Source organism: Corapipo altera, unplaced genomic scaffold (genome assembly GCF_003945725.1).
Source record: "Corapipo altera isolate COAL_440 unplaced genomic scaffold, ASM394572v1 0, whole genome shotgun sequence".
Taxonomy (NCBI): Eukaryota; Metazoa; Chordata; class Aves; order Passeriformes; family Pipridae; genus Corapipo; species Corapipo altera.
The window spans coordinates 14,153,420-14,175,654 of record NW_020884872.1 but is presented as its reverse complement, the minus strand read 5'-3'; the positions used below and the strand labels follow the sequence as shown (position 1 = coordinate 14,175,654).

The 22,235-nt window shown below is 36.2% G+C and overlaps 1 protein-coding gene across 6 annotated transcripts in view; it reads left to right on the top strand.

The window, feature by feature from the left end:
• Nucleotides 1-22,235, top strand: part of CNKSR2 (connector enhancer of kinase suppressor of Ras 2) — a 206,728-nt gene that overhangs the window by 90,888 nt on the left and 93,605 nt on the right. For 3 of the 6 annotated variants that reach the window (XM_027637464.1, XM_027637440.1, XM_027637431.1), the window contains exons 7-9: nt 904-963; nt 5,695-5,763; nt 21,588-21,734. The exons of 1 other annotated variant lie outside the window; for it this stretch is intronic. In XM_027637464.1, the coding sequence (XP_027493265.1) occupies nt 904-963; nt 5,695-5,763; nt 21,588-21,734 (276 nt within the window). The remainder of the gene's footprint in view (nt 1-903; nt 964-5,694; nt 5,764-21,587; nt 21,735-22,235) is intronic. 2 more of the 6 variants (XM_027637473.1, XM_027637448.1) reach the window with 1 other exon arrangement.

The following is a 22,235-nucleotide window of genomic DNA, read 5'->3' as shown; positions in this document are numbered from 1 at the left end:
TCACTAGTAAGTGCACTCTGTTCCTCAGGTAGGAACAGATTTCTTTGTGGCACTGTGATTAAAAGGAGAAAAAGTCTACGGAGAGGATATTTACCTGCTTTCGTGAAGTGATTGGGGGAAAGGAGATTACTCGGAAGTTGTTGAATGCTCAGTGTCTGTCAATTATGTCTACTTTTTCCTTCTCTCGGTATCATAGTGGATGATGTTAAAATGTTTGAATTAAGGCTTGATGAAAAATCATATTTGAGACACTGTCTTAGACTACCCATGCAGGAACTTCTGTCTGTTCATAAGCTATCCCTCCTTCTTCGTGTTTTTTGAAAGAATTGGGATAGCTAACAAAGTTGATGTTTAAGTTTGCATCATTGAGTTTTATAGCTGAACTGTCCGCTGAGATAAGTGGGGCTGTGAGAAAATCTTGCAGCCATTTTGCAGGCACAATTCTGAGTGGTCATTTGCAGTTTGAAAGTTACGTTTGTAGTGTTACCTGCTGTAGACTCCAGATCTTTTAAAACCCAATCCAGTTTTCAAAGCAAAATGGAAGTATTGGTCATACTAAGGCAATCTGTAATTTTGGGGATTTTTGTAATCAGGTGTTGTTATATTTGTAGTTGAAGGAGTGTATTGAAAAAACTGGGAAGTATTTATGGACACAACTGTGGCAAAAGTTTTAGTTTCCTATTGCTAATTAGGGCCAAAATAATTTGGGTGGTTCCTCTTGAAGTGTATCAAAAAGCACTCTCCTATTAGAGACAAATTCCTCATGGCATGTGTTAAAATCCACAAATCTTAAAGAAAGCAAAAAGAAAAGAGAGATTCTTTTAGAGATATGCAAATTTTGTTTGGATGGTGATGGTTTGTGAAACACTTTAAAAATTCTTTCCCATGATGTCTTTTTCTTAGGGTATGTACATTAAGTCAACATATGATGGTCTCCATGTAATTACTGGAACAACAGAAAATGTAAGTATTGTTAATACTGTATGTTCAGGCCTGGAAACCTTTTTGACCTTACCTGTGGTTAATGCTTTCCCTTTGCTATAGACTACATTTTGCTTGCAAACGTGTGCTAGTTGGCTGTTGAGGACCAATGGCATGTTGGACAGCAGAGATGCTTGTGCTTGTTTAACTCAGAATTGAAAGAGTTGTTCCCAGTTAAGGACCAGGGGAAGCAGATTTGATTTGTTCTTACCTAAAATGCTGCAGTTGATCAAGACAGGAAGCAGCTGCCTTGGAGTTATTTTGCTCTGTGAATAAAAGATAAATATCTATATTATGTTTAGGCTGTTATGCTGGAGTTTGCTGCAGAATTAGACAAACAGCTTTTATATTTTCCATCTATCAATCTTCATTTTGTAATAAATGAATGCATGAAAATGGATATCCCCTTACATTGACAAATAACCATATATTTCTGCATGAACTTCTGAGTAATGCCTGTAGAAAGGAACACTTATTACCAGTGTACTAATTCTCACTAAAGGCATTAAAGATCAAGTAGAACATAATAGACTACTTTTCAAAAGCCTTTGAAATACAACTTCCTTTCCTTGTACACCATATTCAAAGAACTGGCTGTCTGTTAGGAGGTGAGCAAAACGATAATTTTGGGGGGAAAGGCTTCTATCCATGATCTTCAATTAATACAGAACAATCACTAAACAACACCGAACTGTTCCATAATGATTTAGGCGATCTCTTTCAAAGATTTTGATGGCATTTTCTTGAAATGAAGCTGTCAGAAATGTTTGTTTTATCCTGCTAGAGTGTCATCCTGTGGGAAATGCAAAATACCTACATGGTATTTACAGCTGCTGCATCTGATCTGCTGTGAGGTTCTGTTAATATCTCAATAAAATAGGAATATTATTTTCTTCCTCTCATAGGAGCTGCAATCTGATAGCCTTTTTCCTTTCTGTTTTCTGCTGCTGCTGTGGGCAGGATGTCCATGGGTTATAACCAATATATATAGATATTCTGCTGTAGAACTTGTGTAAATGCCACCTGTCTTAAAATAAGGAAAATTTTAAAAAAATCATCCTTTAAATCAAAATTCTGGAGAGTCAGGCCTACAGCTAGAGACATCATCAGTGAGATTAGCAAAACTAAACAAACCCAGCAGAACCATAGTTGAGCTTAATCTAGAAAATATATGAAATAAAGAGAATGGGTTTTACAGTTGAATTTCTCTTGGATTAAAAAAGGAACAATTTCTCTTCATGACTTACTAATGGATTTAATTTCCCAGGGGCAAAGATAAAAATAAAATCTTAATGCATTCCCTCAAAACTCTTATCTTTTGTGATTCATGAATATAATTTAAAGCTATGTCAGGAAGCTTCAGTCATGATGACTTTTCTGCTGTTTTTACTGACTCTTTCACTCACTGTGACACCCTGGAGGTGCTCACAGTCGACCAAGAAACTGCACTCTGTTGTCAAGGGAAAAAGCCTTTGTATGTTAAAGCATTTGTGAAAATGAGTAGTGCTTTAGAGAAAGCAGGATGTCTCCTGCTTTTAAAAACACAGTCACTAGCTGCTTCCTTTAACACACAACACACACACACGTAAAGTTTTGATTCAGATAGATGGGAGGAGAAACATCTAAGCAGCATGGCCAGAGCAAGATCATGATAGTCCACATGTGAGCTGACCTGCTGATCTTGACATGTTTACTGCTTGCAATACAGTTTAACTACTAGGAAACAATAAGAATCCAAAATCTCTTCCATTTGAAAAAATTTTCTGTCCCTTTTCTTTCCAACTCTACTCTTCCGAGTCAGACACTGGCAGACTTTTTTGTCTGAAAGATCCCAGAAAAGCACAATGTCTCCGTGTTAAACACAGTAGCATGGTAATGTTAATGTGAGATAGTAGTTTTGTAACCACAGTTGTGCTTTTTCTGTTTGCCATTTGAGATGTTTGATGTCCAGCTGCAAAGCCCATTACAGTTTGGATCTTGCTGTTCAACATTAGGAGTCATCTCTCCCAACACATCAGCCCTGCAGATCAAAGCAGCTGAGCTCTGAAGCTTGAACTGTGAGAGATCAGTGTTTCCTTACAGGTCACTGCTTCTCTCTGGTGGTCCTGTAGCATTAGAGTAAGCTGAGCTTTCCAGTTCATGTCTTCTGTCTTTTTTTTTTTTTTGGAAGTAACAAATCTAAAGTGTGTATTGGTCCAGCAAGAGATTTTAGGTTTCCTGTTGAGTAGCCCTTTCAGACCATGTTGGAGAGATTATTTTAATTCATGAATCAAATGTATCCTTCAAATAAAACCATTTTGTCCTTTGGTTTTCCAATAGAAAAGAGTATTTTTCTAAAGAAATAGCATGTGGTGCATCTCCAGCAGGAACGTAGCTCTGAAGGGGGTGCTTCCAGTGTCCCCATTTACTGTGCACTGGTTGGGTTTGTGTGGCACCCTTATCTCAGAGAAGAGAGGCCTTTTAGAAGAAATAACAGCAAAGTCTCTGGGCATGCAGCAGATGTGCTCCAGGGGGTCTAAACTGGACTTTCGGGCAGTGTGGCTATACTGGGGAAATAGGACAAAGACAACATTTAGCCTAAAGGACAAAATTAAGTCTATTCTGAAGAAGAAATTCTAAGCAGATTCTGAATAGCTTTTAGGTATTGATGTGTAACCCTCAGTGACAGATACTTCCATCTCTTGTTCAGCTCCCTGTTGAACCAAATTATCAACTAATGAAGATACAGTTGTGATGTGACACACTTTGTTCCTCCTAGTAGGACTTCTTGAGTGGATCTTGTGCTTAAGGATCAGTATTCACATTTAAAAAAGAAATACCTTATCAATTCTCCTCTGTTTTCCTTAGATAGTTATAATAAAAGGTACTATTTTACAGCAAAGTCCATTCTTTACTGGGGAGGAAAAAGCGGTAAGGAGCAGGACTTGGAACCCCTTCATAAAACCACAGCCTTGGCACTTCTTTATAAATTATTTTTACCTCACCTTGCAGTGTGCTTGAGGCATAATTGTAATCAGGCTTTTTAAACATAGACTTTTCCAGTTTGAAGATTCTCAGACCGTATTTTAATGGCTTGGCAAAATGCCAAGACAAATACCTGTTTTGTCAAGATTTAAGCTGCAAGTGCTGCAGACAATAAAAAGGAAAGTTTTTGTCATAATAAAGTCTCACAGAGTTCAAAGGTAATGACACAAGATTCACTTGCATTTATATTTTTAAAGTCTTAGGTGAAACTACATCTGAGCTAAAAGAGCTGTATTACATTGGAGGATTGTAAAGATTTTAGAGGTATGAATGAGTAACTGTGATTAATGAAATGCCAGGCAGAAGACAGATTATTAGAACATAATCACCAGTGTTAAAATTTTTCCCCAAGTCACTCGGCCAACACCTTTAATGCTTAAGTAGTGCCAAAAAGTCAAGGCTACTGTTCCTTATGTAAGTACAATTACACTTTTACCAGCCCAGTTTGATTTAGGATGTTCTGTGCAATGTCTCCTAGGATTGAGTCATGAGTGACCCTTCTTTCAGCCTCTCATTTCTCTTGGATATCTTCTCTTTAAACACAGTCCTTAACTTAAGCCATGAATTATGTGCAATTGTACTGGAAAGTCATGGTATAGCTATGGGACACATGCTTTGAATGGGGATATAGGTTACTACAAACAGTCCACATTTCAGCCCTGGAGCATTTTCTCTAGGTGACCTGTTATCTCACCTGAAAATGAATTTCATTTCGTTCCTTTATGTAAAACTTGCAGCAGCCTTTTGGAAATCTACTCCTGAACAACATGTTTTGGTTTTTGTTTGTTTTTTTTCAAACTATCAGTCTCACCTTCTACTGTGGACTTTAAGTACCTTCCTAGACTGGTGGCAGCAGTATGGAGAGAAAAATTAAGGTGTTGTGATTATCAAAAGCTGAAGGAATTTATTTTCCTTTAAACATAGGAGTATTTCTCTCAGGAAACAGTTGGTCTACTATAAAGACAGAAGATGGGAAAATGTGTGGGGATTTCACCTTATGGAGGAGGGTGGGAGGGGTTTCCAATTTGGTTTTTATTTTTGTTGTTATTAAGGTTTTTTTTGAGGCAAAAGCAAAGAACAAAACTACTTTGCTTTTTTAAAAGTGTGATCTTTGTAGGATTTTTATTGTGCTTGCATTTCTTTCACCCTAATAGTGATCCAAAACCAAAGTTGCCATTAACTTACACAATCTTCCTAGGTAATGTGTAACCTAATCTTCTCTCCTTGTGTACTTTTTGCAGATCAGTAATTTACTGAAGTTCTCTGCAACATATTGAAATGCTGTAGAATAAAAAGGCAATGCTACAAAATTTGTTTATGAGGAATTGCCAGATATTCTTGATAGACTCAAAGTTCAGCCAAAGATAATCTTTCAAGGTTTCAGAGATGTCAGGCAGATTAAAGCATCCTTTTGTCAGAATGGAATTAAAAAGAAATCCTTAGGACTTGGTTATCGTATATGTATTCATACCTTTCTTAACATTTGATTTTATTGTGTAGAATAGTACAGATCATTTTTCTTCAACAAAATGAATTGATTTATTAAATATTTCTTTAATTCTCTATTTCACAGTAGAATGTCGTTATCAATCTAACCTGATTTACATAGCTTAGAAATCATACTGCTAAAAGAGAGATGATGACTGGTAAGAACTGTATTCTTGATCATCTCTTTTATTTTAAATTCAGTCACCTGCAGATCGGTGCAAGAAAATCCATGCTGGGGATGAAGTGATTCAAGTTAACCACCAAACTGTGGTATGTATAACTATGTTCTGTGTCAATTGGAGATAGAGGTGTCATGGCACATTAGCATGTGTAGAGAAGAAATGTGTAGAAAAATGTGTTTTTATAAATAATTTTTATTCTAACATCTCAGTTTTCCTTTTCTCTTTTGAAACCACATAGTTCTGAAGTCTTAAACTAAGCCCCAGTCGTCTGAGTATTACAGGAGGTATCAAATTAGGCTAAATAGCTGTGGCCTGGGAGGTATGTTAGGGTGTTTTCTGCTTACCAATGATCTGTTAATAAACAGTTGGTTTTAGTATAATAGAAGTTTGGGGCCGAAGGGATGCAGGGAGTTGGAAATGTGCCATTGTGGGTTTAAGGTCAAGAATACTTCCTGAAAGCTGGAAAACTTACTACTTTCCAGACCCACTGGAATGTGTAGAATGTGGTTTTTCAAAACATAAGCATGTGAAATTCTCATAGGGATGACTAGGGTGATTAATTTAATTTAAAGGCAGATTTTTTAACTTGGAAAGTTAAAAATGAAACAAATCTTTCATATATGATAGGCAAGAAAATAATAATACCATGCAAATTGCTCTTTGTGGGAACAGATACTTGTTAGTTCCTGGTGATTTTATTTAGGATTGGTGAACTCTTAAAATGAATTTACCTTTTCTAAGGTAAGGCTTGGTAAGAGAAAAGAACAGACCGTTAATACAGAAAGCAACTATTCCTTTTCCAAAGTATAAAGTTTCTTGAGTGTAGTGAAAGTCAATATATGGTATTAGTTACATGTGTTCTTGCAAGCATTTTAACAGACAAAAAAATATCCTATCCTGCCGTTATTAATGCAGTCATTTGTTAAAAGTGTTTTTTGTCATTCTGCATGAGGTTCCACTTCTGCCCTTAAACCATTGTACATCATGTGAGCTCCTCTGCACAAATTAGTGTAATATTTCAGTATACCCTCCGGCTAAAATTGATATCAAATATACTATACATATGTGGACTTTAACTGATGAGAAGCTATCTTTTGAGCCATGCAATGTAATTTGATAAATTTAAGCAGATCAGGGTGAATTTCAATACTGTTTTGGCCATATAGCTTCTTCATAAGTATTGTATCCATGTACATTTTCATGTACAGTTGATGACTGATTTATTTGTTTTTCTACACTAAGAAAGCTTATTACATCAATTTAATTTGAAAAACATTTTTGAACTTTTTTATTTTGACTATCAAAATATATACACAGCTGAAGAAGGACATCATTAAACATTCAGTACTTATGCTAGCCAATTTTTCCAACAATTTCTAATGGTACTGTAGAGCAAAGTTACCTTGTTAACTTGAAAATTTCCAGTTGGTTAGGTATTTACTCTAGTTTTCGTAGCACATCTACAGTGCATTTATTTGATGTAAAGATCAGATCTTACCCCTAACACTAATAACAGTGTTTTGACAAGCCTTAAGATGAGCTTTCTTATGTTGTTGGATGGAATTTTTAATGTAGGATTTGGGTGTTTTGGCTTATGCATCAGTGAAGCTAAGTATTTTCAGATGTACAGAAAACAAAAAAACATTGATTGTATTTCTAGGAAAAAGGACCATACGGAGCTAAGACTTAGTTTAATATGGTGAGGTGAATATGTCTAGTCACTTCTAGAATAAGTCATAGACTAAGTCACACATTTGCTTGTACTTTTCTTTGTTCTATCAACAATATAATTGAAATAGTTGTCATCGTTGATATTGTATGCAAGTAATTTTCTGGTATTTTAGTGTTGCTTTTCTACAGGGAAAGTCAACTAGAATTTTCTTAGAAATGTGGTAGCATCTCCCATGGTACCTTTGCAAGGTACACTTAATTGACTCTTCAATTTATAGAGCTCAAATATTTCATTTTTTCTATAGATACTGCGGAATTTGACAAGAGTCTAAGTCTCTCCTTTTGTACTCTGGCCCCTGTCATGAGGAATTTAATGTCCAGTTCTAAGAATCTGGTTTTCTGGGAAGAGATGTTATTCCTTGCTGTGGTTCTTACCTAGGAGATAAATAATTCTGAAGATACTACATTTTGTTTTTACTGTGTATTGATTTTTTTTTTCCACACTTGATATACTGCTCCCTTGTTGAAAATACAGGACATACATATCAATATGTATGGTATGTAACTCATCATACTTAAACACTTGTATTGACTATAGAAATAACTGACTAAATTTTTCAAATACCAAACTCTCAAGCTGTAGGGAAGTATTATTCACATGTAACTGTTATTAAGGTGATGTCTTCTAAATGAAGAATCAAAGTATAAAACCAAAAAAATCTTAACTTTAAATTTATTTTAGAACTAAAACCTTTTTTTTCCTTTATTTTCTTCAGTTATTTCAGTGTATTTTGTGTGTCAAATTGAAGTTAATACCTGTCTTTTGATACTTTATATTTAATAGAATGAATATAAATATAGGGAAGAGAAGTTCCATGAAATTATTTTAAAAATACAACTTAATACTTTATGCAAGAATCACATTTTAATAACTGTGAAAAAGCTGCTTTTTCAGAAAGCCCACTGGCTTTCAAATAAGCATCATGACAAAGTAGGAGAATAGTTCAGTGATTTTTATTGATTTTCATTATATGTGTCCTAATACTGGGTGTCAAATAGTTCTAAGTTGTCTGTTGACATCCTCTGTTTGCTTGTAGTGATGCTTAATATTTGTTGTATTTCATTTGACAGTGAAATCAAAGAATTTTGAATGATTACTCTGATCATTTGCTATTTGATGGAAAACATCCATAACAGGATTATTCCACTTGTTGCTGGCAGGATGTCTGGAATGTAAATATCTTCTGAATGTTGAAAATAAAAAAATAATTTGATTATACTTAAGGTCAATGAAAACCTAGTGTTCAGAAAATTGTCCTTTAAATAGTGGTTTCTCAAGGTTAAATATCTATGTGGATCTCCTGTGTCAGTTGTGCCTTATAGGACAGATATTTTCTTAAATGGCTCTGTTACTGAGGGTCATGACTCCTCCCAACATGAGAAGGATGTGGACCTGTAGAAGCAAGTCCAGAGGAGACCGGGAAGATCATGAGAGGGCTGGAGCACCTCTTCTATGAGGACAGGCTGAGAGGGTTGGGGCTCTTCAGCCTGGAGAAAAAGAGGCTCCAGGTAGACATTACAGACCTTCCAATACCAAAAAGAGGTTACAGGAAAGCTGGAGAGGGACTTTTGACAAAGACTGTCATGATAGGCCAAGGGGGAATGGCTTTAAACTGAAAGAGGATAGGTTTAGTTTAGATGTTGGGAAGAAACTCTTTGCCGTAAGGCTTGTGAGGCATTGGAATAGTTTGTCCGGAGAAGCTATGGATGCTCCATCTCTGGGAAGTGTTCAAGGACAGCTTAAATGGGGCTTCCAGCAACCTGGTCTAGTAGAAGCTGTCCCTGCCCACGGCAGAGGGATTGACACTAGGTACTCTTTAAGACCTCTCTCAACTTAAAACATACTATGATTCCATGACTCCTCCATTAAAATTTAAAGGATTTAGACAGAGTCTTCTCTTAAACTTCCCTGAAATTCCATCCTTAATCTTCTCTAAAAGCCCGTCTAAAATATTTCATTGTAAACAAAGAACCAAAAATACCCACCTCATTCGGGTGTTTCAGAATTTGGACTGTGCAGTACTCGTGTTTCTAGCCATATATAGTTCAAGAGTATATTTTGCCTCAAGATAGTCATTCTTTTAACCAACTGAAAGTACAGGAAACTGTATTATTGTCTATATGAATTATTACTGTCTCCAGTAGTCTTTCTGGTTGTGTCAGTGATAAAACAGTAGAGAAAATACTCCAAGCAGAAAACAGGGAGGTATAGACTCACAATGGTGTAGGATTCTTGATTAACAGGCTGCTTTTGTGTAATAGTTTCTTTATTTTGGAGGCATATTTGGCACATTGCGTATACTTTGAATAAATATGGATTGAATACAAGTTTGATATGACAACTGATAGACTTGTGGATTCCCAAAACTTGTGTTTGTTGGCTAAAACTCTTCAGAACTAATGTACATATCAGTGATGGAAATAATAGTTGCATATGGTCAGTTACTGATCTGTTGCTGATCTGAAGCTGGTTTGTTTAATGTATTTAACACCTGTAAGTTACCGTTGAAATTGGATTTTTTGAATATTGTAGTAGATAACACCTCGCTTTTATACAGTTTCTTACTCTGGAAGCTTCAGTGCACCAAACCAAGTCCAGAGAACTGAGTTGCAGGAACTCTTTTCGTATTTACACTACAAAAACTTTTTGCTAAAATGACACGACAGATACATTTACAAGGTCATACTTTGCTTTATTGGAAGGGTGTACACTTAAAGAAGGGTATGATACCTCTCTAGATACTTATCCTAACCTAATCCTTCCTTAGAAAAAGTAAGGAACAGATTTTTAAGATCACCGTACAATTAGTGAGGAGAGTTTGACTTCCACAGAATATCTTAGGTTTTGTTGGGAGCTGGTAAATTCCAGTTCATAGGAAATACTGAACTTGGGGTGCATATGAATCTCTGGAGTGTATGCATCCAAAATGGAATTTGCAGTAGAAATCTTCTTATTTGGGGGGGCGGAAAGCCAAACCCAAACACCTATAAGCAGAAAAATGATGTTGTAAATATTTCAGTTTATTCATTTTTTTTTCTGCACTGCTTAGCAGACTAGTTCTGATCCAGCTAGATTTTTGTGAGCACAGGTATTTCATTTAAGGCCTTATTAGTTTGACTTTGAGGAAGATGGTATTTCTAAAGCAATTCAGTGGAGAAATGGGCTGGAATAGTATAAGAGAGGGAACAGCAGTGTCAGTCCAAGCTTTTGACATTAGATGTTTGACATCTTATACAACTTCCACTAACAACATCTTTTGTTTAAAACAGTATTTTTATTTTCTTATGATGCTTGACTTGAACAACAAAACAGTGCAGCAAAATCATAAAAGTTCAAAAGAAATAAACTTTTTGCTCAGCTTTCTTCTGTTGCTGTCATGCATGTGCTTTTATGGAAGAGGAGATAGAGTAACAGCTCCCAGATCATGCTTTTAATCCTTTCTGAATCCTTGGGTGTCCTTTGTTTATAATGGTTTGGTAAATGTGAACACAAACATTTAATTTTAAAGGTGAGTGGGATTTACATCTAAAAGATTTCTTGGTCCATCCAGAAATGTTAATGGAAGTCTTTATGGAAGTAACCTAGTTCTCTAGGGCTCTGTCCTGAACTCTCTGTAGTTTGTCAGGATATGAGGTCCATACCTTTTTGCAAATGTAGTCTGTCCCCCAAATACCCTCTCAAAATTTTGGTATAACTCCTTATCCTTTTTTTTTAATCTCCATAAGTATTGTATAATACCGATAAAGAAATTAAATTGTCATGATCCCCTCAAAAGGAAAAATATTTTTGTCAACTTGCAATTCCCTTTAACATGGAATTTGTGTTGAGATTATATGGTGTTATTTATGTTATCTTTTTTACATAGATGTACAGATAAACACAAGTATATTATTTTATATCCCATATGTCAGGGAAGTGTGATACTGCAGAAGGGAAATATGTGAGCAAACATGACCTTTTTTTCCCCAGGGGAACAAATGCTAAATGCTCTTGTCCATGGAATCTGTTTTCCATTAATCCCTGGAGCTTGTCCAGAGTTGTCTGAAACACACAGCACTTTGATAAGCACAGGCTCAATTTTATGTAAATAATGTACTGTGTCAGTGTGGGCATCCAGTTGCACTTCTGTCTCTGGCAGGACAGAACATTTAACAAACAAGGCATTGTTGCCTCTGTGTTAGAGCAGCATAAGCTTGGCCAGCCCATGCTGCTTCATTTTTCTGCCAAACTTTATATAATTTTCCTTTGTTCATTCCACATTAAGTTTTTACACTTAATCACGTCTGTGTCACTCCGGTGGAATTACTTCAGTTGCAGCAGAAAACCACTCTGTGCTGCCTTCCAGCAGCTACCTGTCCCCTAGATGAGCTAAACTATATGAGCTTTTCTACTTTAATTTCAACTCAACCTACTTGTCCTAACTGAAAGCATTAAACCTGGTTGACTGTGCCCCAAAATAGAAAGGGAACACTGGCAGGATCACTCGTAAGTCACAAATGGTTGTGGAAACTGCTCCTCACTGCCTCTGGCTTTGTGAGTGGCACATCTGGTCCTGTGACCTGGACACTGACATCCCATGTTCAGTGGGCTCTTTGATCTGTGCTCCAGAGCACCTGATCCCAACGCTCTGCTGCAGTTATGGTGCACTACAGTACTTGAAGAACATATGCTGGGCATGGTGAACCTCCTCTGTGGGATTGGTGGAGCTGTGTAGCAGCCAAACACTGAGAAGTTTGGGTTGCTGTACAAGTCCTTTCAGGAAGTCCTTTCAAGAAGAAATTGCTGCAATAGGAGATGCCCATCATCTCATATGACTGAGATGTGGGTTCATTGACTATACACTAGATTTTGGTCTTGCTCACCTGATGGCATTTGCTGTGTCCTACAACTCACTCAAAATGAGATTTTATTTTATTTTTTTCTGTCCTGGCTGTACCCCAGAATGGACAACTCTACTGTCACTGATAGTTTACTCATATGATTGTATGAACATATATAAATAACATTCAGAAGACTATTGAGTTCTTAGATTATTTTTCTTTGGGGAAATAAAAAATTCTTTTGTAATTGATGATACAGACTGTTCTGTACAGCTGCAGTTTGGGAATACACACCTGGGCTGACTTCTTTTGAAGGCAGTGTAATTGTAGTAAGATTTCCACTGCAGATATCAATTGACTTTTTCTGTAAATGTCATTGGTGAGCCTTCATAGTGTCACTGCTGGTGATAACCACATTCTTGAGTCTACAACCAAATCAAGTATTCTGATACAAACTATACTTAACTATACTCCTGAGGATGTATCTCCTAAAAACTGCTGCAGTATTCTGTGGAACATTCCCGTGACCTAGTTGTTAAACTCATCTTTCTGCACAGAACATACTGGGAGATGATGCATTTTGCATTTTAATTTATTTTTTTAGAGTTGTTTTCTGGTTTGCTTTTTTTTTTTCCCACCTGGTAGGGTTTCTATAGAAAAAAAATAGTGTTTCTATAGACTTTTTTCTATAGAAAAGTAATGTAAATGGTATTAATATTTTCAGCAGAAATAATGAAAGACAATATGTTGTCAAAATATGTTTGCATATATTCCTGATAAAAATAATTTTCATATTCTTATAGTAATTGCTACTGACTATTAATCTTGGCACAAATTGTATTTGCTGGCAATTTAAATTAAAATGTTAACAGTATGTTCTTGGTGAGAGTACTATAAATTCTGCAGTTAAAATTATTATTTCAGAATAAATGATTACAGCGTATTTTTTATGCCCAGGTAGCAGATAATAAGTAGAATGGGAGTTTTCTATTGTTCACATTGTTTATTTCTGTAGAAAAGAATACAGATTATGTTACTCTATTTGTCTCATATGAACAGGTTAAAAGGCCTGCTGTTAGTGCAAATATGTGTATTTGGAAGGAAGGCAGATATTATTCTGCTGCTAATAATTTCCTTTTAACTGAGGTTGCTGAAAATTGAAGTACACTGTATAGAAAGAGATTAAAGGTAAGGAGGGGTTTCTTCAAAGCAAATCAACACAATTGATAGTGCAGTTGTGCACACCCAGGACCACGTATGAGTTAGGATGGAAGAATTTTGAATACCTCTGTGCTTTGTGCGGGTAGCAGCTGTGTAAATGACACAGCTGATCTTCAGGTTCCAGCTTGATCTTCTGTTGCATAATCCCTTGCCTTATTGTGACGAAATTAAGAGGTAATTGTGAGGAAGTGTAAAACGATGATAGTTGTTGTAAAAATAGATCAAAACAGTAAGAAAAGCAAATTAATACTGTGTTATGTGGGCGGAAAAAATATAGCAGGGAAATTCTATTGTTTGAGTAGATGTACTCTGGATTTGTAAATTTGTACTTGAAAAAACCTAATTACTGGCTTAAAACAACTCAGTGGCTTGAATGCAGTACATAGTTTATGGCTGATTATTTTAATAGCAGTAAAATGAAACAAAAAAGAAAAGATCTCTCACAGTTTAATAATTACTCCTCTATTATGACAATTTCTTTTAGCTTCCTATCCCTGTTCTTCCTTTAACTAAGTGATGCTACGTAAGTTTGCAGCTCAATTAAAGGCTTTTTTTGGATTTGGATTTTTTTTTTTCAGTTTGATTTGTCGTTAGTGACCTTAAGGATTTTTTTTTTGTATAATTTCTTTGTGCACATGTTAATTTCTTTTCACTATATGAATCCAGTCTCAAGAAACATCTGTTTCAAGGGTAGCAGCACTGTTTAACTGCAGGGCAGCTGGGGATCTCAAGTAGTTTATTTATACACTAAAAAGAGGGAGGTCGGAGGGACTGTCGGAATTACTGACTCACTGGAATCATTCTAAAAGACTAAGTTGTGACAATGTAAATCTAATCTGAAATAAAATTATTTATGTATGTGTGTATGCATGCATGTCTACATATATTTATTATTTTAATTCCAGCACAAGTGTTTGGGGAATCTAAATATGAGACTATGCAATGCACACACACATGGCTCAAATTCCCATTGTATGGTGGGTTAATACTGCAGGGTCACTCCTGAGGAGCACCTTCTTTATGCCATGTGAAATATGGAGAACTTGGCTGTTCCTCTACCCTAAGGAAGGGTGGGGTCACCTACATCCATAGTGCAACTTAATCTATGAGAAACCAAGGTGCAATCCAGTCAGCCTAAATCCCACCTGAGCCTTCAGCTTGTACAACCATCTCTCTATGCCTCCTTAGATATTTATCAGCACTTGAGTTTTCTTAGCATTCATCTGTGGCCACCCAAGGGTACTCAAATGTCTCTTCTTTGGCCGTGGAAGAGTGTCCCTCGCTAGGAGCCCTGCTCAAATTAATAAGCACCCAGGCTCTCCTTATATTCTCTGAAAGCTCCTGATAATGAGGCCAAGTGATGACTCTGGTGGCAGCACCTTTGTTCATAGCAGTTTAATGTCTGTGCCCTTGCTGAAGAAGGGGTAGGGCTTGCTCATCTCTATGTGGCTCTCAGACCCTGTTCTCTGCAGTAGGTGTGTAATTTGTTATGCATTTATATTACAGAAAAGTGATCACTGAGAATTGGGACCAGAACCCTCATATCCCTGACCCACATTCAAGGACCTAGTGGTTTCTTGTCTGTTGTATGACTGGGGTTTGTACTTGCCTGGTCCCATCAGCACAGCGCTGTGCCTTCAGGGAAGGCCTTTAACCTGAAATTACGCGCATCTTGATGCTTGAGACACCCGCCCAGCATTTGAAAGACTTGAGTTTAGTCCCTCTGAGGATAAATAATGCTGAGATCCCTTTTTCTGCAAGTGGATGGAAGGTTGAATGAAGACCTTCCAAATTGCCAGTACCCGTCTTTTCTGGTTATCTGTACTCCTGGTTGAAGACAGAGATGCCTTATAGACACCATGCTGGAGACAGGCAGTCACTGCAGGTACCCCAGTGAAGGAGAATGCTTCAAATTTCAGAGGTACTCCAAAACTGAGTGAAATGAAATCAACCCTGTTTTTTAGGGCCACACCTTGATATAGGGAAATGAGACACTTTTTCCTCAAAAATTGTACCTAATAATTGATCTTTATGTCTGTAAAATAGGATATAATCAAACCCATAAAGTTGGAGTCTTTGCAGTTCCAACAAATACACTCATTTATTTGTTCTAGGATGTTACTAACAATGACTCAAAAGCAAAACAGTAAATTAGCTCTGAGCTGAAGTTTGGTTCTGTCAGTACAAAGTGAATGGTGAGCGTTGTTATTAAATAGTGTCCAAGCTTCAGTACAGAATGGATTCTGAGTTCCTGGACAAATCAAATTTCAGTTCCCTGTTGGACAATACAGATGCTTGTCTCCTTTACCGAGGTGCTCTGTAGTCATGTTACTAACATTGTGAAATTTGTTGAATTATGGTGGTACTGAGCTGTGCAAATAACTAAAAGGAGCAATCTAGTAAAATCAGTCAGAAGTTATGCTCTGAATCAGGTTCGTTTTCTGAGAGGGAAATGTGTTTAGGGCACCTTAATGAGAGGCAGTAATTTCTGCACTCAACTCTCAGTTTGGATCCTAGCTTAGTTTACTCTTGGGTCTCTTAATTGTGATCTTTGGTTTACGTAGCCAAAAATGAATATAATAATCAGTTATTTCATAGTTTGATAGCAATAAGCAAAAGTTTTAGTGAAACATCAGACATTTTTCAAGTAAAATATGAGATTTTCTTCAATGTACTTTACATATAAACTGTGTTGTAACTTTGGACAACGATACAGTGTGGTGCAATCAGTGACATTTTAAGGATACACAGAACTAACTTTAGCATTGAATTAAAATTGCATTTATTTAAATAATATAGCCAAGATACTCTTTAATTAGAATTGCAGCCTATGCAATCACAATATTATTAACCTCTCTGTGAAAAAAACATTATGCAAGTGTGGATGCTATTATTGTGCTAGCTTAAGACCATGGATAAATCCCTGAAAAGGCATCTACTGCTCTCCTGACACTGCTTCCCCTACCACATACAGATACAACTTTCATCTCTGTGGTAGTCCATGTTGTAAACATCCTTTTGTGATTTCCTCACACAGTAATATTTTCTGGAAACAGGAGACCTATGCCTTTCCATTAATTTTTCACCTTTTCAGACATCTGCAGCTGGGGGAAGGGAAGAAGATGCTTGCTACTAACACATTTGTTTCATGGTGCTGCCAGCTGACCATCCTCTTTCTGGCCAGTGTTTGTGGAAATCAATCTGTTAATTTAACAGCACGATGCTGTTACATTTCTTGTCAGATTCTGATGTGCTTAAAAATGTGCTATGTTTGATAGTTATTTGAATTGTAGTGTTGTGTTATTTTTTCTTATGCACTACTTTTTAATGAAATGCAAGATGGTGTTAAATATGGAAGTTCTTTAAAAAACACCCATTTCTCAAGGTGAATACACTTTCCCTCCTAGAAATTGTTAATGTTTTTTTAGCTGAAAAATGAGTAAAAGCTTGAAGCTTGAAAAGGTTGATAAGTCAAAGCACTCTGGATGCATGCAACTAATTACAGGCAACATTGAAAGAATTAGAATTTTTACTATCTCTCAAATCCACTAACTTTTTTAAATTAAACACTAGAGTGGATTTTGCATATTTCTTTAGGTAGAAAATAGCACATAGCTTTGCAGGTTATACTTAGCAGGAATATATTTTTTTTCTTTAAAAGTGTAAAGATGTTACTACTTTTCCCTTCTACAAATCTGGAAGTCAGGAAAAAATTACAGTAACAGGAGAAAAAATAACAGTTTTCTTTTCATGGAAGCAGAAAGCTTTCATTAATTTTCATGAGAGTCTGATGACCTGTTGAACAGGAATACTCCTGTAAAGTATGGACTCTGTTCTGTTTACCATTTGACTGTTATTCCACCCTCTGCGTGATGTCATTTCAATGTGTATCAGATTTTCACACTGCTTTTAATTGATGCGGCTGTTCCATAGTTTCTTTGGGGATACAAGTCCAAGATTTTTCAGACTGTAGGTTATTTTGTAGCATCCTAAAAATACTTGGTTTAGATCCATCCAATTGTATTTGAGCTGTTTACATGTTAATATTTTACAGAGCTCCTCTCTAGATGATAACATACAGCAGCACTCAGGAATGAGCACAGGAGTTTGGGAATACTGCCATGAGTGTGGCTGTGTGAAAAAAAGATTCAATGAATGGTCATGCTTCATTCAGAAAAAGGGAAGATTACTAACAGTTTTCTAAGCTTGTCATAAAGAGGGGAATAGATTTGTCTGGGGAAAAAAGTAATTACTTAAGAACAACTTTTAATTATTTAAAATGTTACAGTTCTTGGCAATTTAGAATAGGAATTCAAAATAAAAGTTTAGTTTCAAGCTGTTGTAATATTATCATCCAGATGTGCTTGCCTAAGCCAAAGAAATATTGGAGTCTTGTAAAATATATCTTAACTTGCTCAGAGACCTCTTCTTTTCCTGAGTGGTGGATGGGAGACCTCTGATAGCACCCTCTGCTAAAGCTTTCTGTGATTTTGGGTAATGGGTGCTTGACAGGGAAGATGAGTAGGATGTGTCAGATCTGGGTGCAACTGCACAGGGCTCCTGTATACCCATCTTGTCCTGCTGAAGCAACCTGGGTGGCCCCGAGTATCTTTGGAGCACTGTAGTGAGGCTTCCCAGCATGGCCACAATCTCTGGGCATGTAGTGGTAGATGAATGAGAAATTTGGAGGTGGTCTGATGCTGTAGGCACAGGCTTGTTTCTCTTCTCACGGGGTATTGCCCTCCCCTTTGGGACGGTGGTGTCCCTGCCCATGCCACCCCCGGCAGCCCTGTTTATCTGGCCTTGGGCTGTCGGTCCTTGGATGACACAGATGTGGGCTACCCCTTCTATCCCTCCTTTCTGTGGCAGTAAACTACTCCAGCAAAGGTGCTGTAACCTCCTTGGCAAAACTAGCTCAGCACAACCCCTCAGGGCACCCGTGGGCCACCCTCAGTGCCCTTGTCCCTCCCTGTGCTTGGCTGAGAGCTGCACTGGCAACGAACAGTGATCCAGGCACTGGGCAGCAAAACCCAATGCTGGGCTTAGGCTGCCACCAAAGACACCTCTTCTGACTGCTGCTTCTAGATGGCACTGGTTTAACAATGCAAATTGATTTTAAAGCAAACAACAGTAACTTCCTTGGTTTTCAAAAATGGGCACTTGGTCAGCATAGTGCACTCTTTTCGAAATTAATTGCTCAGGTTATTTTAAATAAAGTTGTCTCTTAATACAGTCCTTTTACATATCTATTGAATTGGCAAACCAGTAGTGAAACTTTCTTATTACTGTCCCTTTTTGCAGTATGTAAAATCAAATTGCACTTAAAAGGAAGTGTAGATTACATATCACTAAAGTGAATTTCTGAAAAACAGTTTTCAGTTCCATGTATAGTCACTACCTTTTCCTCTTTTCAACCTGGACCCCATCAAATAAAATTACTTTTGTTTTGTCTGTGTCAGTATGAATTTTGATAGGAATTGAACTGTGTTGGAACTGAAAAGCATACCTCCTATGTGGATATTGATTTTCTTCAGTTTATTGTTGACTGCTTCTAATGTGACTTGTTCCTCTTAGGCCAATTTAGTAATTTCTGTTCAAATGATAAGCCTTCAAGACTTGTCTGAATAGGCAGAAAACTGTCAGGGAACTAAGTAAAAGCTGAAGATGAACTTAATTTGAAATTTATAGTAAACTCAGAATTTCCCTGTACAAAGTTAAATTGTTTTTATTCATGAGCAGCTAAATTAAATACATCAGATTTAGTGCTTTGAAGTGATTTTTTTTTCTTTAATCCCTGTAACTCTCATAGGCCAGATAATCTCCCATTTATTGCAAGGTAAGGCATATTTCAAATACAAGATACAGTTTATCTCTGCAAAGTATGAAAGTACATTTAAAATAATTTTTAAAATGCTAGCATAACCAAAAAAAAGCCCAATTATATTTATATTCCTCTGGATGTTTCAGTGAGAAACATGCAGCATCCTACCAATTTAAATTGGAAGTATTTTACATCCTGACTCCCTAATTGAGGCCAAATCAGAGGCCTCAAGGCTCTTTGTGCTGCTTTATTCAGCAGACGGATTCTTCTCCAGAAATCCGTCTTCAGTTGTTACATTAGGGAATTACTGTGTGCAGTAGCTTATGTACAGAGATACATTACATAAACTGTACTCCTTCTTTTCAGTAGCAAGTGAAACCTTGCATATGTCCACAGTGACATTATGTAACTACAGGGAATGTATTGCTTCTAAGCAGTGGTGGAAGTCTAAAAGTAAGAAAACAGTGTTGTAAATAGCAAGGTATTTTTTTAACTAAATCATGATGTTCAGACACAAAGCTTGGACTCAGAGACATTTCATTTAAATATTGTAGAAACACAATGGAGACCTCACCAGGATGTAGAGATTGAGCTGGAGTTGATTGCACTAATGTTTCATTTTATTCAAAGTGTGATAGCTATATGCTTAGTACCTTGGACTGAAAATAAGAATTTTAGCATGCTTGGAAGTCTTCTGTAGATACTGAAAAATATTCTCTAATGATGCATGTTGTCAATACCCATTATCTTTGCATACTATAATATTACTGTAGAAGTATATTCTGAATATAAGGAACTTTGCTCTGGTGAAAACAGGACAGGTAGGTGCACAAGAACTGAGGAAAGAGTGATGAGGTTTGAGCCATATCTGTGATTCAGGGTGGTTGGTAAGCATTAGAGTTGGCTTAAGTGTCATGTTCATATGGCAGTACCAGTTCTTAAAATAAGTGGTATTAATCAAACAAAGTGAGGTTCTGTGTAGTAGGGAATAAGTAGCAACAACCTACTTGTAATTATCTTTCTTAAGCATAGGTAACAAATATATATTTGTGTCATTGCACTATAGCAATGATAAGGACCATCTGCACTCTCTTTGTTCACATTGCCTATTTCATTTTTTCAAACGTATTGACATGACACAAAATAACCTTTTTGAAGGTTAAGTTACCTTATCACTTCAGAAGTCTAGATTTTTTTTTTCTCTTCTCAGTTGGGTAATTTTGTTATTAATGTTGTTCTTGTACAAGTTGTGAAAGCGGAAAAATATTTCTAAATGTGATCCTTTATACATCAGTAAAATGTAGTTGTTTGTTTGGGGGGGAGAGAGAGAAAAAAAGGTAGAAAAGATGTCAAGTTTATGGAAATAATCACTTTCTGACTCTACAGGCCAAGATTTTCAAGAGATGTATGATTCCATGTATTGCCAATCTAAGTGCCAAACTTGAAAAAGTGAGGTTTTAACACCTTAAAGTATTTCACAATAGATACCTAATAATCAGGCGTTATTCAGACTTAACACTATTGTCTTTGTCAGTTGTAATGTTTTAATATTTGAAGTACTTTTTTCAAAAATGCAAAGTAGATTATTCAGAAAGTTCTATCCTGCATTTATAAACAAAGAGTTGTTACTTCCATGTTAGTCAAGTTTTTAATTTTAGAATATTTCAAAATGCTGTAATTAAATTAGGAAAATTCTACTTAAGGCTGGACTACATCAAGTAGTGACTGGACTACATTTCTGTCATTGATTTACTGTATTTGTTTCTGAATCATGAAAGAAGTACTTTTTTAAAAAAGGCCTTTTGTTTCTGAGTTTATTTTTATAGCAGTGTGAAGAGTAGAAGATTTTCTTGAACTGTTTTGTGCTTGCATAAGCTGCTAGGAGTAGTAGTGTATGACTACATGTGGTTAGTGGACTTTAAATAGTAACCATGAAGTACCAAATGCTCAGTTTTGAAATGAACTGTCAATGCAGAAGCCAGGGCTTTTTAACTTTCTAGTTTCTAAAGTCTGTGTACCAGAGATAAGTTTGAAAACACCTTGAGATTTAATTGTGCATTTGCAGTGAAGTAAAAGTAGTTTATTAATTCTAAAACCTGAAGCGATGCATATACATGGTAATGCATTATAATAATTATTTTAGTTTACATGATTTTTATGCAGTAATTAAATTTTGACATTTCTAGAGTTAATTTCCTTTAATATATATATATATATACACTCCTATAATGTTATTTTAGTAATCTTATTTAAAAAGGGAACATTACATATTGAATACTGTACCTCAATTTTATTGTAATGATTTTACTGGTTACCAGGTGGGGTGGCAGTTGAAAAATTTGGTGAATGCACTACGAGAGGATCCGAGTGGTGTTATCTTAACTTTGAAAAAGCGACCTCAGAGCATGCTTACCTCAGCACCAGCTTTACTGAAAAATATGAGATGGAAGCCCCTTGCTCTGCAGGTAATGAAGCTTAATCATAAGTCATACACCATCATTTTAACTATAGATTATCTCAATGATGCTTTATTGTGCTTCATCCTCAGCAGCATATGGATTTACTCTTGTATACTTTGCAGAATTGTTTCTGAAATTATTTCTCTGAAGTTTGTTCTCATAGGCTTAATTGAAATTAAACCTGTTAGAACTTTTCAAAGTTAAGAAGTAATCATCCCAATGTTCTACAGTGCAGAAAAGTAGCCTCAGATAATTTTTCTAGCCAAGGGAAAACAAGCATGCTTTACAAATGGATAAATTTTAGTTTGGTTTCCTGTGAAGATCTCAGTACAATATAACTTCAAAAAAAGAGGGGAAAAAACTGAGTTCTCAATTTGATCACTCATGAAGTTACAGGAAAATTTGTAAGGTGGTTGTATTCAATAAAGCACTTGACCATCATTTTTTCTCATGTAAATAAAGTTGTATTTGTGTCAAAGTTGCCTTGCACATAAGGAGGTGTTAGCA